The 15,909-nt window shown below is 34.7% G+C and overlaps 1 protein-coding gene across 1 annotated transcript in view; it reads right to left on the bottom strand.

Annotated features, from left to right (window-relative positions):
- ELP4 (elongator acetyltransferase complex subunit 4) overlaps positions 1-15,909 on the bottom strand; it is a gene marked incomplete at its 5' end in the record, with an annotated part of 138,387 nt that overhangs the window by 82,425 nt on the left and 40,053 nt on the right. Inside the window, one exon of the mRNA XM_084288445.1 lies at positions 13,158-13,346. Coding sequence (XP_084144571.1) covers positions 13,158-13,346 — 189 coding nt within the window. The remainder of the gene's footprint in view (positions 1-13,157; positions 13,347-15,909) is intronic.

Below are 15,909 nucleotides of genomic sequence, written 5' to 3' on the forward strand. Positions count from 1 at the left end.
GCTCCCATCAAAGAGGATCTGAACTCTGTTTTTACACCATTACACAAAATAACTGTGGCCTGTCCTGCCCAGCCCAATCTGCTCAGGGTACAAGGCCTAAAGCCACCAATCCCCTGGTACCTCCACCACCCCCCTCTCCCCACCTTATGGGCCAGATGGCATTAAATCCTGTGGACTGGTCTCTTTTCAAAGCTGCTACTTGTGCACAGGCCAAAATGGTCTATCCCTGTGGAATCAGGGAACTTCTATTTTACCTGCAAAGTCTAACAATGAATAATGATAAAATAACGTTGCTAAAGATTTTCCTTTCTGAGCAATAATGAAAGAGAATTGAGGTAAAAGAAAGTTGCCTCCACATCAAGCCTTAAACTTCATTATTTTTGTGCTAATTATAACTACCACTGAAATATTAAAGCTGACTTTCAAATTATTTCCTCTTTTGGGAAGAGAGGGAGAGCTTACTGTATTTTAATGGAAACTGTTGGTCACACTGTTTTATTGGGGTAATCACATAAAGACGCTATAAATCTGAAGTAGCCAGTGATCTCTGCAAAACCACAGGCTGGAAATTACATTTTGCCAGTTCTGAAGCAGGTCCCTGAATGTTATTCATATAAGCAAGAAACACTAGACTGTTATATAAAAAACAGGTAAAATACTGATGATTTCTTGAAGCTAACTTGAACTCTTAATATAGGAAAAAAAATTAGACCACTTGGAAAAAAGTTTGCTGTCCACTGATCTTTTTGCTTGCTGACTTTGACAAACAATGGCTACAAAAACTGTGCACAGAAAGATGCTCAACCATCAGCACGGCACCTTCATCATTAAAAGTCCTGTAAACCGTAACAACAGCATTGTTCCTAGTCAATCCTAGTTCTGGAAAAATTAAAGCGAGGGACAGCAATTCAACCGAATGACACATAGGCGACAATTCAATATGTTGTTCAAAGCTCCTCTTCTGAACAAGTTTGCTTTCTTAAATTGTAGTCTGTTTGCCTCTGTTGATTTTGTTTTTGTTTTTAAAGTGTGTCAAAACACTCTCTGAGCTTCATGCAGCATATCTTGGGAAATACCTTCCACGATGAATTGCCACAACAAATAGACATTTGCTTATGTGGCATTGTTGTCATAGATCTGTATCTATCATGTATTTTCTAGTTTGCAGCATTCAGCACATTAATGCCCAATCAAAGCTGACGTCAGCACACAGATAGTTGTGATGTATGGCATACTGACATAAACACACAAATCATGTTGCCCCATCTGGGCTTGAAAATTTAACAGAGCTCCAGATCTTCCTCCAGCCCCATACAAATCTACCTCCTGCTTCTGGCATAAACTTGGCAGCTCTGGAGATGAGCCAGGACATGGTTAGGAGGGAAGCCAGGAATGGGGGGATTCAGGGAAAGAGTTTGTTGGCAGCTAGAAGAGGTATTGTTTTAAATAACATTAAAAATAAATTAAAAAAAGAAAAAGAAAATCCGCCACCACCACCACCAAAACACAACCAACCTAATCCTAGAAAGTTTTCAGTCTTGGTAGACATACAGCAGTTTTTCTGTACTAGTTAGTTCAGCCAAAATATAATTATTCTAACAACATGGTAGCAACCCTGTTGTGCAGGCTGGGCTGAGCATTCATTCTATATCTTACTTAGTGCTCACTGCTTTAGACAGAAATTTTCTTTTAAGCTCAAACTTTTAATATCTGAGCTCAAAGTGCGCTTTCAAAACACTGTTGGAAGGAAATCCATCTAGCTGCTTGGATATGTGAATGGGAACCATACATACCTCTTTAACCAGCTTTTAGAGAAAAGCAATTGTGGAAAAAGATTGCTTTGTTCTACTTATTTGCAGGATCTACAGAGCTTTAAGTAATTGTTTATGGATGTTTAAAAATACTTATTTACCAATAAACCAGTCTAAAATGTGTTATCTTCTGTGTCTGAGTGTAAATCACTGTATTCTACCAACACAAACACACAGAGAGCACGTTTGCGCAAACACACATACTGAAATTAATACTGTCTATTGCTTCTGGTTTGAGTTCTTAATGAATAGCAGTATTATCATTACCACTATTTATCAAATCAACTTTGTTTCAGCTGGATTCCATATTAGAAAAAAAAAAAATCTCGTTGCTTTGTCTGCTTCAATCTAACTTCTAGATCTCCACTCATTTGCTGTCAAAATTCTTCTAAAACCCAGAGATATGTCAGTCCATTTTTATTCTGTCAAATTCTAAAGAAATTTAAAAATCATAAAATTTATGTAATAGGAATATTTAAATTCTCAGTCCTTGTGCTACATTGAGTAGGCAGAAGTCTAAGAATAGAAAATTTTCTTAGAAGCAGCTCAATATTTCTACATAGTAAATACAAACAACCTCAAAATTTAAAAGAAAAACAAGATACTCATTACAGATCTACAATGAAATGCAACTAGCACCTGTTAAGCTTTTGAGTCACACAGATTTCATAAATTTCTATTATCATCAATACATTAATAAACAGACTTTTAATATTAAATTATGTATTGAATTTAAAATTAGGTATTTTAAGATTGCCTTTTCTCAAACAGACATTAGGCCTATATTTTGGTAGTGAGGCTATATTTAATTTTGTACCTTAACCTTCTGGTAAACATTCTGATAAGGTAGTCCCACCACTGAATTTCTTTAAAAATGTTTAATTAAAAAATTTAATCCTAAAATTTGTTTCTTTATGTGAAAAACAAACAAACATACAACTAACTGCTAGTACTGGGACCAAAAAAAAGCACATTTGGATATATTCATTGCATACATTGCATACATTCCATATGACAGCACAGACTTCAGTGATGAATTCAGATACTCCACTCCTAGCGTAGATAAACCTGTCACTGTCGTTCCCAACAGGTGAGTCCAGTAACCCTGACGTTTCATTGAAGGGTCTCAATAAAAAGCACCAAGTGAGCAAGTTTATACAAAGTGATGCCAACCTTGTGAACTTAAGGCAAATTTTGGTATACAATTTTTCAGAACAAACTCAAAAAAATTGATTGTGACTTTTTTGCCTCTTTTAACTCTGTCATAACACTGAAGTAAGCTTAGTGTGGTAACATATGCAGCCACACTGGAATATAACAAAACACTGGCTGCATATTCAATAGATGAAATAACTCTTGATATTTACCAAGAGATTAGCATACAATATGGTGGCAATGACTTCACAATATACAAATATTTACCATTAGTCATTGCTATGTAATCTCCAAAGGATTTTAAATTGAAAAGATAAATTATTAATATTAAAAGACATGGCTTATATAGTTATCACCATTTGTTATTAATTACTACTACTAAAATCACAGAACTACCCATTCATTTTATCTTGGTAAAAGAAGTCAGGTATTAGGCCATTGCACTAGTTTTACAGAGATATAGTTTGTGTGCTCCTTAATTATTCAAAAATTCTGAAAGTAAAAAATTAATAAATGTTCTACCAAATGCTCTAGTATCAGAAATTAACAAAGCCTGTAAAGTTTAAAATTCTAATACCCATCCTAACTCCAAGCTGATTAGCAGCACCATTTTCAGTGCTTGCACACACCAAACCTACTAACTGAACTTTGAATTTAGGCTGTAAAATCAATGTTTGTTCAGACCACTGAGTACAAGATGAGCAACGGTAGTTACATTAAAGAATTTTTGGTATGTAGAAAACTGTATCAATATCACAAGAAAACTGAATGCAGGTGTGATGTCTTCGCTAGAAGATGGATAACGCAGAAATATTCTTCAAGGATTTTCTACAACCTTCTAACACTTTCAGTGATGAGAAGTACACATGTAAGGATTCTAACAGAATCTCCTTTTACCTTTGAGGAACCTTACTGACTGTAACAGAACTTATTTATACATATCTGTTCACATGGAAGAAATCAGAGAAGCATTGATTTTTATTTGTTTATATGTACACTACATTAATTTAGCAAATTTCAAGCACTGAATAATTATCTTTTAATAATCTTACACAAGTTACAGAAGCAAAGAAAGGACATGTAGCAAAGACACGAGTAGGTAATTAGACACAACGTACTCACCCAAATGAGAAGGGAGTGACAAAGCATCTGTTGGCCAATATGTTACATGATGCATTCATTCCAGATTTTGGTTGTTCTTTTAAAGTTGCTTTTAATAATGTTTGTATTGATAGTCTTTATAAACTCAGAGTCTTTCAACCGTGAAACTAGTTAGAACGAGCATTTTTGAATCTTGAAAACTAAAAACATTTGAGCCATGGTTACCTCCTCTCACACCTGCAACAGTGCCACTTCTATGGGAACTTTGATTATCATCAAGCATACCAGATGAAGGTGGATGACACAGTGCCCAGTTAAAAAAAAAATCTGCATAAATTTTCAAGAAAAATTATTTAGTTTTGATTTCATGACTAATATCACACACTAAAAACTATCTTTCAATCTTCACTGAAGATGGATGACCTGGACTTGTTAATTATTCTAGCTAAAAAGGAAATAAATGTCAGAAAACCTTGGCACCCCACATAAAATGCATGTTTGCTTTGCCATTAGAGCGAAGACCTGAATGAAAGCTTCTTTACAAGGATGTCAAGGGCCAACAGGGAAATGAGTGATGACATAGCACAGATGAAGTGAGCAAGTCAGTAAGAGTTGCTGTTGAGGTCTACAGAATGAAAGGTGAGAAAAAAGCCTACACAGTTTAAATAAAATTATCCAGCTGATGATCTCCAAGTGCTTCACAAAACACCAGCAAGTGTTGCATTCCTCATTTACAAGTGATGAACCAAGCACAAAGATGCCACCTGACTTGTCCAGAATCACAAGCCAGTCAACAGAAGACTGGGAATTGAACTCACTGAGTTGAACTGCTGAAGCCCTGACTACCCCTAGCTTTTTGAGGCTTGGTTTAGAGGGCTGTAACTAAGGCTTTGGAGTACCACATGAAAATATTTAGGGGCATGGCAAAGATGACATAGGAGTCAAAACCCAAAAAGCTGGGTGCTGAAAATCTACCTATTATCTGTCAGAAATAGGTGGCAGAGTTGTGGGGTGTTACTGGGTGATGCTTTCTGAGCTGAATCCCTGCTCAGTGCTTTTCTCTCCTGACTCCTGTTTCCTCAGCATTCACGAACTGAAAGCACAGGCTGCAGGTGCCCACAAATGGTTCTGGGGAGCAGGGCTCTTGCTCGAGCCCTACAAAGTGAACCAAATGAACCAAATGAACCAATAAACCCAGTTGAGCACCCATGCTTTCTTCTCCAGTAAAGGATGAGGAGCTGGGAAGAAATTTGTGCATGACTTGAGCCCAGCACTTCCCTAGAACACTATTTGGTCCTTATTAATGAGTTTGTCTCATTGGTATAAAACCACATACATGGAAAACTGTATGTTATAATTGAACAAAATGAAATGACCATTTCAAAAATGAAATGACCATTTGAACCGATTTGTTTACAAAATTAAACATTTAAAAATATTCAGTGTGATCAGTTGGTCATAATGTGGTAGATACAGATGCAAAACTAGAGAGAGAGAATGAGAGTCACATCATCAAATCTTGAGAGCCATAACAAAACCACTGAGATGAACGTATTTGAGACTAACTGGCTTAACTAAAATTGTAAGACTCCACTGGGAATTATTCATGATAAAATAAAAGGTTTAGAAGTGCTTGCTTTTGTCATTTTGCCTGAAAAAAAAAAATAAATCAGTGCACTTTGCCTCCCAATTCAGGCTAACTATTGCTGCGACTTAAAATTCCTTAAACAGTCAATTGCCTCTTACGCACAGGTGACCAAAAGGATCCTCCACTGTTATTTCAACTAATTGTACACAAACATAAACAGGAACATCTAGCTTACATTTCTAATCAAGTGCAAGGTTCTGAAATATAAAATCATTTAAAAAACGAATCCCTTATTCAGTATGAAATTATAGGCTGTCATCAGGAGCAGGCTGGCAAAGCTAGATCCAGATGGGAAACTGGCTGGGCAATAAGAAGAGGTAGGGTGGAAATGATGGGTAGGCTGGAAATGATGGGAACCTAAGGAAAGACCTGACTGCTCCCTCTGCTGGCAAGGCCCTCACCTGCTTTAATTTTTAACTAATGAGTAGTCATTTCTTTAATTATTTAGGATCTAGCCAATAAATAATGCAGAATGTTCCTTCCTCAGTCTGTTGCTCTGTGTTTGCACAATTTTGAACTTATGGTGCCCTATTTCACTAGAATAATTTGTCATAGAATTAAGGCTCAGGTGGATATCTAACAGCAGACCTAACTGGTTTTATATTTTAGCCATTCACAAAATGAATGGCGAAACTAAACTCTTTAACCTTCAAAATATTCTATTTTACAATGTATATATATCATACATAAATTAAATATAATGTATAATTTTCCATGTATTTCATAATATTATGACAAATTGCTCATCAAATCAGACTACAACAAGAACCCTTTTTTGTAGAAATAAAATAACATAAAATGAACAACACAAAATTGCACATCAAACCAAAAAAATGTTGTTCTTCCATCAGTAAAATTCATGGCTTGGGAATTAAGAGATAACATTTATATTAAAACTTAATTCAAGTATGAAGATGAGTCACTCATTACTTGATTTGTGATATAAATTAATAGCTGCAGTAAGAACATTTAGAAAAAATCTGTTCTAGGATTTTGGCCTACAACCAGAAGCTCCCAGAACAGGAGGGATCAGCTTTTTTTGCCCACTGTTCTCATCTGAATCCTGGCTGAAAAGCTACTCCAGCTCCCAGCTTTCCAGAAGGCTCCATCCCAGGAATCCTCGCCTGCCATTTGGTTTGCTGATTTTAATCTCACAGGACTTTCTTACAGTGGCTCCACTATGCTGAACTGGCACTTGCTCCTAGAAGTGAGTTATTATTAAACTTGTAGGTCAATTGTGGCACTAACAACTCTTTGGAAGCTTTCAGCCACAGTGTACAATTTGCTGGTCTAATTAAATATTAATTCTAAGTGTTACATTCTGTGGCTAAGAGCTTTTATTTTCCATCATCAGTCTGGAAGAGAAAGAGGTTACAAGGCTAATTTAATCTATTTCCCCCCCCCCACTAGCATTAAAGCTTAACTACACAGGCACAAAAACATCATTAAAGATGCAGTATTCCTTTTTATTATGATTATATTGTAATTAATAGAGCAGCTCTAAACAACAAAAAAGTAGTTAGATTCTGAAATTTCAGGGTTTTTAAACACCACCAAAAGTTCATATATAAATGTTTCTAAGCAAACGCTGCACAGAAATTCAACGTTCACTTATTTGAAAACCATTTAATATAGAAAACACTTATGCAAGAATTTAAATGTGAAATAGCGTACCATAAAATTATTGTTCTTGGCGCTGAAATACAAAAGATAAAACCCCATTTCAGTGCAACATTCACAGGGATTTTTTTTTCCAAAAACTTGTCGTTCTACTTATGTGAAAAAAACAAAACTAGTGTTATTTCAGCAAAACAATGCTACCTTCACTTTCCAACAGAGTTGCTTGCTTTAAGCAGATAACTACTTTGTCCTGCATTATTTAAAGTCACCCTTCTAATCTTTACTTATCACTGTCCAAATGGGCTCAATACATGAGCCTCTTCCCTTCTGCTTCCATAACAGTTGTGTCCATGTCTGGACACTGGGCATTATATTAACTACTTAGTCCAGTAGCCAAAAGATTCCATATGCTTGAACAGATGACTATCTCCACACTGTGATGGGATAGTTAACTGTTTAGATCTGTCTAATCTTGCGGTTGAAGGATTTAGTTCTAAATCTTACCTCATTTTTTAAAGTTTTCGTAAGTGTATTCTCAGATTACATAAATAAGATGTAAAATAAGACATTGCAATCTTGCATATAACTCATTAGCTTTTAAAGTTTAACATACTCATTTTGGAAGAATGATTTATTTTGATGAAAATACTGTGTTGATGATGACAGTGATAAGATTATGCATATTATGCCTTCCAAAAAAAGTAAAATTAATTGAAATGAGAGCAAAATTAGTCATGCAATTTTAATGCATGCACCTATCTATCATAATATGGATAAGTAAACTAGAAGACAAATGCTGCTAAAAATGTTTCAGACGAGCACTGTATTTGTTTTTGAAATGTGCAGTTGTTACCAAATCTGAAGGGGCAGAGCCAGAATACAGCCTGTTGGCTACCACAAACTTATTTTATGAAATAACAAAATATTTCTATTTCTTCTGCAATTGATTAGCATAATGCTATCAACAATAATAGAAACTGAAAACAAAATAATTTACTGTCATACAACATATATTTTAAAGTGTTTAATACTTCTCTGAGCTTGCTACTAGATTATAATTTTAAGATGCTTTTATGAATGTCTAGAATGTCCAAAACAGAATATTCACACCTGAAAACTATGTAGATAAGAATGCCTGTCATAAACTCACGACTCTCAATATTTCTTTGTATGAATATCAAACTCTATTTCTCACATAGAATTGCACATGCCACATTTAAAATCTAGTAAAGCACAGTATAGTAAAATATAATGAGCATTTCATCTCCATAGATTCTATTTAGCACAGGATTTTGAAAGCTTACTTAAATATGATGCAGAAAGTACATGACATTTATTCTTGATACAAGTTTGTGTTTAACGGCTACATCATGAAATACGTTTGAAGGTTATTCAGCATTTTACACTTGTGAACTTTCAGAAGTTAAGAGTTTTAAGGCATGCAATTGCTCTCGGTTCTTGTCATAGGAATAACTGATAAATTCACAAGCTATTGGGAGTCATGTCTCATAATCCTGTATTTGCAATGGATTCTAAAGCATGCTATTGCTTGACTTCGAGTTTAGCTGCTAGATTGGTACGTGTGAACACAAAAGGCTATGACGTGAAAAGGTTTGTTTCTGAATTTTTCTACACTGAAACATACAGTAATTTATGCACTTCAGTTGATTCAAAGCACCAAAACATTAATATTGCAGGAAATTAATTTTTTAACATACGGGATGAAATAATGAAAATATCTTGCTAAACAGAACTTCAGACTCTGAGGACAGGTTCTGTAACACGACTTATTCATACTGACTTTTCATTAGTCAATTAATTTCCCTTGGTACATGCTGACTAATATAGTGGTTAGTCCTTACCAGTAAGATAGCCTCATCTTCAAAATAAAGGAAGGCTTCAATTAAAGTGCTACACTTCTTCCAATGAAAACAATAATCTACTTTAAAAAAATTCACATCCACAAATTTGCCTGGGTACTTAAGTGATACAAAGTTGGGAACAAGCAGAACAGAATTATGAACATTATTTACTATTTTGGATTTAAAAAATACATACACCTATGAAAAATTATTTCTAGCAATTAAAGAAGAAGAAGAAAATAGGAAAATATTTTACATACTAACTCAAGACTTTTACAAGTAATAAAGAGTGATATTAAAGTCATTTAAGTTACATTCTGTAGCAAGAAAAGTTGTTTTTTTAACACTAGGTACCAAAAAGCACAGATTTTCAAAATACAGAAAGAAGAGCTCGTTCTCATTTCAATAATATTCCTTAATTTGGGAAGTGTAACAATAAATCAAATCCCTCTTCAATCTGCCCTCCCTGATCATTTTTTTTTTTGGCTAGATTTTAAAAATGTAGGTAATTTTCCCTTTTCAAATGCACCATCTTATTTCAGAGGCACAATTCATTTTCAAGAAGCAGTAGAAAGCCTTGAAAAATAACCTTCCATCAACTGTTTTAATCACATTCATAAGTATCTCAATATTTATTACCTGACAGACAATGTAAGATAAGAGTATGTTCAATCAGAAGAAAATATCAATCAAGTAAAACTTGTCACACATCATCTGAATAAAATTTATAATTTGATAAGTTTTTTGTGTCATTTTCTTGAAATCTGCTTCCAGAATAATGTATTCCTGGTTTTGTGGTTGAGAAAAGAGAATTTTTGTTTTTCTTCATACACTGCTATAGAAGTTTCATCAATAAAACACAAAGAATCTGCTTTCTTCAGTGAACCACGGTTTCTTTAAATTATTCAAAAAAATCTCTACACAACCAGATTCTTTGTAATTTTTTTTTTTTTTTTACCAAAAAATATCCCCTTACAGAAGACTGTGAAGACATTCAGTGTCCCATTAAACTGGTTGAATAAGCATCATATTCTGCTGAACGCAATTCAAAGTTATGAAATTCAAAACAATGAATAGCTAGAATAATAAAAGAGCCACACTGGTGGAAGTGTGCCACAGAGGGAAAATCATCACAAATAGAATCACTGTAGGGAAAAGTGAACTAACAATAATAGCATTATTGTATTTCAATACTGTAACAAAGTGAAATATGATTTAAAAAAATGCGCCTGTTTAAAAACAGATTAAGGCGGCACCATGAGAAAACATACAAAAAACAATCAGAATACCAAAAAGATAAATAGGGAGCTTCATCTCATTGTCTTATCATCCATGAACAAAGATATCATTTATGAAATGCAAAGGCAAAATTAAACTTTCCAAAATAAAGAAACAACACAGATTTAATTTGTGGAACTCCCTGTCACAGTAAAATGTGACAAGTATTTGGCAAAATATGTAAAATAAACCAACCATAAACTACTTATATATAAAGGTAATTAATACAAAACGTAATTCAGACTGCAGATTGACTAGTCTGGGTTGGAAAGGCATTGTCCCTGTTGAAAATCTGTGCTATCAATTTTATTAGAGTTTTGAGTTTTATTGGGTTTATGTTGAGTTTTATTTCTTCTTCACCAGACTAACTAGAAGTGGTGGCTGTCGAAGACAAGATATGGCATGAGTTACAACTAAAAATCTATTTTTTTTTTCAAGACAAAGCAGGTAAAAGTGCAACCATTTTTCTGTATAGGTTATGCAGACATAAAAACTTGACAACAGTTTTGATTTTGAAATCTTACATTTACTTTCATGGACATTGTTCATGTGAAGATTTTACTTGCAGACCTGCTAATTAATACAGTTGGGAAGCACAAGATAACACAGCAGATACAGAAATAACTGTTGGTGGAATAAATGGGGAATTTACTACATCTTCAGAAAAATACTACGTATTTTCTATGCCTCCAGTGTACTAAGATTCAACAGAGAAAGCATATGCTAGAACTTACTCTGATCAAATTAAATACATATACAGAAATGCACTTGAAAAAAAAGAAAAAAAACAACCCCTCTCTTATTCTCTTGAAAAGAAAAGATATATTCTTTACTTTTTTAATCCAGTAAGAAACCTCAGCAACAGAATGGTGAGTAGCTGGGTTGTGAGAATGTGAGCAGCTGCTGTTATTATAACGAAAGGTCTGTCTACGGCTTGAGCCTGAGAGACCACATGTTCGGCTGTCCTCTCATCTTGCCATCCTCACCAATTAACTATTAACATGGAGGGCTGTACACATGCTCTCAGGGGCTCTTTAACAGGCTTCTTGGAGAGTGGAACAACTACACAGCAGGGCTCTGGGAACTGAGTAATGTGGGGTATAAGGAACCCTCAGCAGCTTTGCTCCTCCTAATGACAGTTTTCTCCACAGTTTAGCGCTTAAAGAAGGATGCATGAAGTATAACAATTTAAAAAATATATGCAATGCTCTCATTTGCTTAATGCTGCTAAGCAAAGATTCTGGAAACGAGATTTCTTTTTTCTTTTTCAACCCCCCTTTACAATATTCTAGCACTTATTGTAAAGCAATGCTGTCAAAAATCAAAATCAAAATTAATTTTTAAATGAGATATAATATTACAAGAACTCCAAATCAATTCATTTATACAGAACTGATAAACATAAAAACAAAAACAACTTCATAGATAAGTCTGCAACAAACAAAAGATTTAATCCTTCAATTTGTATTTCAGAAAAACATGCTCCACAGACACTTCCAGACTTCTCTAAAATATGTTCCTATTTGTCAATGACAACATATTCAACAGAGTACAATGAAATAGGTTCTGTGTCCCAATCACAGACAGGTCATCAACCTTTCTGAAGACATATTGTCATCTAATATATGATGGAGTTTTGCACCGCAGGAGAAATGTTAGTACATTTTAAATCCCAACTGCAAAACAAGGAAATCAGGTTTCTCCCCCTATTTTAGAAGCAGTAAGTGCTTCAGGTAGCTAAATAAGTAACACTGGCAGGTATTCAAACACCTTTACAAAATGCAATACTTAGGTGAGAATGATGTACTTTTCTAATACAAGAGTTAATCTAATGACGAAAAACTTTCATCTACTATTAAAATATTTTGTGTAATATAAGGTTTTATCCAATACTTTTTTTATTATAACCAAATATATACCTAAAATTATAGCTTTCCTGTTTATTGTGAATAATAATTTTGCCTTTTTTTTCAGTTACATCATCATTTGCAGAAAGAAAGGAGCGTCCATACTTTCCCTGTTGCTAAAAAAAAGTTTACTTCCAGAAAATAAACTTATATCTCTATATGCTCTCAGTAAAGCTTTTGTGAGAAGCTTCTGATTTTGCAGTTGGGAAAATTACTCTGATCCCATAACTGATTTGTTCGTGTTCTCAATAGAATACCGTATTAGAATTAAGGGAAAAAAAAGTATCGTTTAATTCCTGGGTTTAAAAACAAGATCACACATAATCATGATGAGCATGACAGATGAAGGCAGTGGACTAAAATGTCTTGTATTGAACTTTGTTCTGAAGGCACTGGAAAGGCCTGGAGGGATGTTGACCCCCAAAAAGTAGACACAACATTACAAGCAGAATTCTCGCTGCTCTTTTACAATTTCTGAAATTTGGACTGTTTTCAAAGAAAAAAAAAAAAAAGACTAAGACCAACAAAGGGAATAACTGTATTTAAGATGGTTTTAAGCTTAGGTCTTTGTTGATTTCGCGGCATGACTGTCTCATAAAAGTATAGAAAAACTGCAATGAAGGTATCTTTTAACTTTGCCCTGTGAACAAAAAGAGTTTTCTATTTTTTTTTGTTTGTTTGTTTTAAATTGTATTTGTTTTCTTACTATACACTTTAAATTTTTGCTAACTGATGTAGTGTCAATGATGAAAAACAGCATAGACAGCATTCTTACCTGGATAAGGTGAGAGGGCACTGTGATGATGCAGGCTGACAAAGACTTTCTGAGGAGGCCACGGAGAACATACAGAAATTTGGTCAGACTATGAATATCTTCAGGAGTATCGCTACTACAAATGTCGTCACCCCACAACAAGGAACCCATGCTCTGAATTCCTATACGCAAAATATTCTTTTGTTTTTTCTATTGAAAAGACAAACAAACAAAAAGAGACTTGTTATTTTTTAAACATTAAGAGGAAAGCATCACATACTATGTATTTTTTTTTTAAATACAACAATTTATAGAATTAATAGCCATAATAATTAAATAATACAAGTAACCATAGCTTAATCTCAGAGGGTCTTGGTAAAAATTATAATTGGAATGGCTTTTTTTTTTTTCCCTCTCTTCCTTAATGGTTAACACACTGTGTTAGATAAGCAAATACAAATGTAAGAAAACAGGATGGAAAACCGTTAACATGCATTTTCTAAAACTAACCAGCTAGATGGAAGTGTATTCTGTCAGAAAATCCTAGAACATTATTATTTTTTCATGTTATTTCTCTCCTCCATCACTGCCTTAAAAACATACAGCAATCTTTTCTCCCAACTCCATTAAGCTGGGCTGCTGGAAGGGCCTGAGAGTCATCAAACACAACTTTTCCCTTGATTTTTGACCTTCTACTGCACACTTCTGCTACTGGGTACTAGAATTTCATAGAATGGCTTGGGTTGCAAGGGACCTTAAAGATCATCCAGTTTCAACGCCCCTGCCAGGGGCAGGGATGCCACCCATTAAATCAGGTTGTCCGGGGCTTCATCTGACCTGGTCCTGAACATCTCCAGGGATAGGGCCTCCACAGTTTCTTTGGGCTCCAGTGCCTCACCGCCCTCTGACTGAACAATTTTCTCACAAAATTTAATCTTAATACACCCTCTTTTAGTTTAAAACCAATCACTATTTTCCTGTCATTTGCCTGAGCAAAAATATGCTCTCCAAATTTAAGCTATTTTGACATGTAAAATCCTAAATAGTCTTGTGTTACCTACCTAAAGACCATTTGCTGCACTGCATTACATTGTCAGTACAGTGGCCAACGGAGTGATGGTTAAGATACAGCCCCATTTGTGAAGGGGCATGTTATGAAGTCAGAGCTGTAATTTGTTTATGCAAACTAAATCATTTCTTAAGATGACAAATCTCTTTTCTGCTTGTATGACGTGACCTTTCCTGGTGATCTTTGAGAAAGATGCTAGGTGCATTTGCTATCAACAGCAGAGACACAATAAGCATACTGCTGAAAGAATTGCAGTACAAGGTGATGAAAGACATATTTCTGGAGCTCGGGATTCACACTTACATAAAGGTCAGCTTTTTTTTTTTTTTTAAAATATATATATATATAATTACTAGTTTACAGAAATAAAACCTTACAGTTATTTTTCATTACAATGATGTTCCTTGACAAACTGTAGTTATTCATCTCCCCCATCTTGAACTGCAGCTGGAATGACCAGTGACTATAAAGCACAAAGCATTGCACAGCTGTTCTGGAAATCCAAAGGTTTTGGCAAGAGAAGAGGCTACTCTTAGAAATGCTTCCTTGTCCACATTGGGTAAACAGAGCCTCAGTTGTGAAACGCAGTTAGTACCACATGGCTCTCCACTTATCCAACTCTCACAGCTCACGCAGCGAGCTGATCTGCCAATTCTCTTACACTCTTTGTGAAAGAGACACACGCTTTAGCTCTGATGTTTTCTCCAGTCTCGTTGGCTTTGCAGACTTTTCAGCTTCAGTTATGCAAAGTTAACTTTTCACACTACCATATGAACCTTGGGACAATAGTACAGTATAACAGGATAACATTTTTATAATACGCATATTTTGCATACCTCCATTGATTTGGATTTGTAAAAAAAAAAAATTTCACCTTTTTCACATTGTTTTTGTAATGACGACTGGTTTGGCAGCAAGGATCATGATTATGAAGAATTTAAAGAAGCTACCTTAAACAAAAAAAATCCAACCTCCTCCCCCAACGTTCTTGGAAAATCACCCAATTTGATCTCCAAAGGAAGCCAAAGAAATGTTAAGGAAAAAAAGTTGCTTATGAAAGTTCTGCTGTCACACGTGAAAAAACAAAATAATTCGGAAACAAGCTATTTTGTATGATGTAAAACCATGTTCAACTTATAAAGGATTCATACTTACTGATTAGCAGCAAAAAAAACAACAACAAAAAAAAAAAACACACAAAATGGAGGATATTTAAAAATATATATTTAAACCCAATGCTCATATTTCTAGTCCTACTACTAATTGTACCAGGTCCCAGAGATGCTTGACCATTTTCCCAGAGGTCTACTAAACCTCTAATGGTAGCTTTCACTAATTTCCTTAATTGTGCTGAACCTGTCAGCTTGGTTGTGTCACATTCTACTCACTGTTCTCCAGATACCTCTTCAAATACAGGTAGTAGAAACTACCTGTATTAGTAGTAGAGGAGCCAATAAAAAGGAGAGGTAACTCCAATTACTGCCATATGGATGTGAAATTAGCCAAAAATATCTGGAAGTTTTACTAATTAGGTTAAACTTCTCCTTTGAACCCAGATCCAGAAAGCAACACATTTGTAGGTCTCCAGGTGCCAAAAAATTTGGTAAGTTTATGCTTCGCAGTATGAAAAATGCAGCATTAGAGGTATCCTCTTCTGTTGCTCACATGCTGTGATTAATACATCTACTTAAAGTCAGTAGTAAA

Source organism: Netta rufina (genome assembly GCF_964035555.1).
Source record: "Netta rufina genome assembly, chromosome: 5".
Classification (NCBI taxonomy): Eukaryota; Metazoa; Chordata; class Aves; order Anseriformes; family Anatidae; genus Netta; species Netta rufina.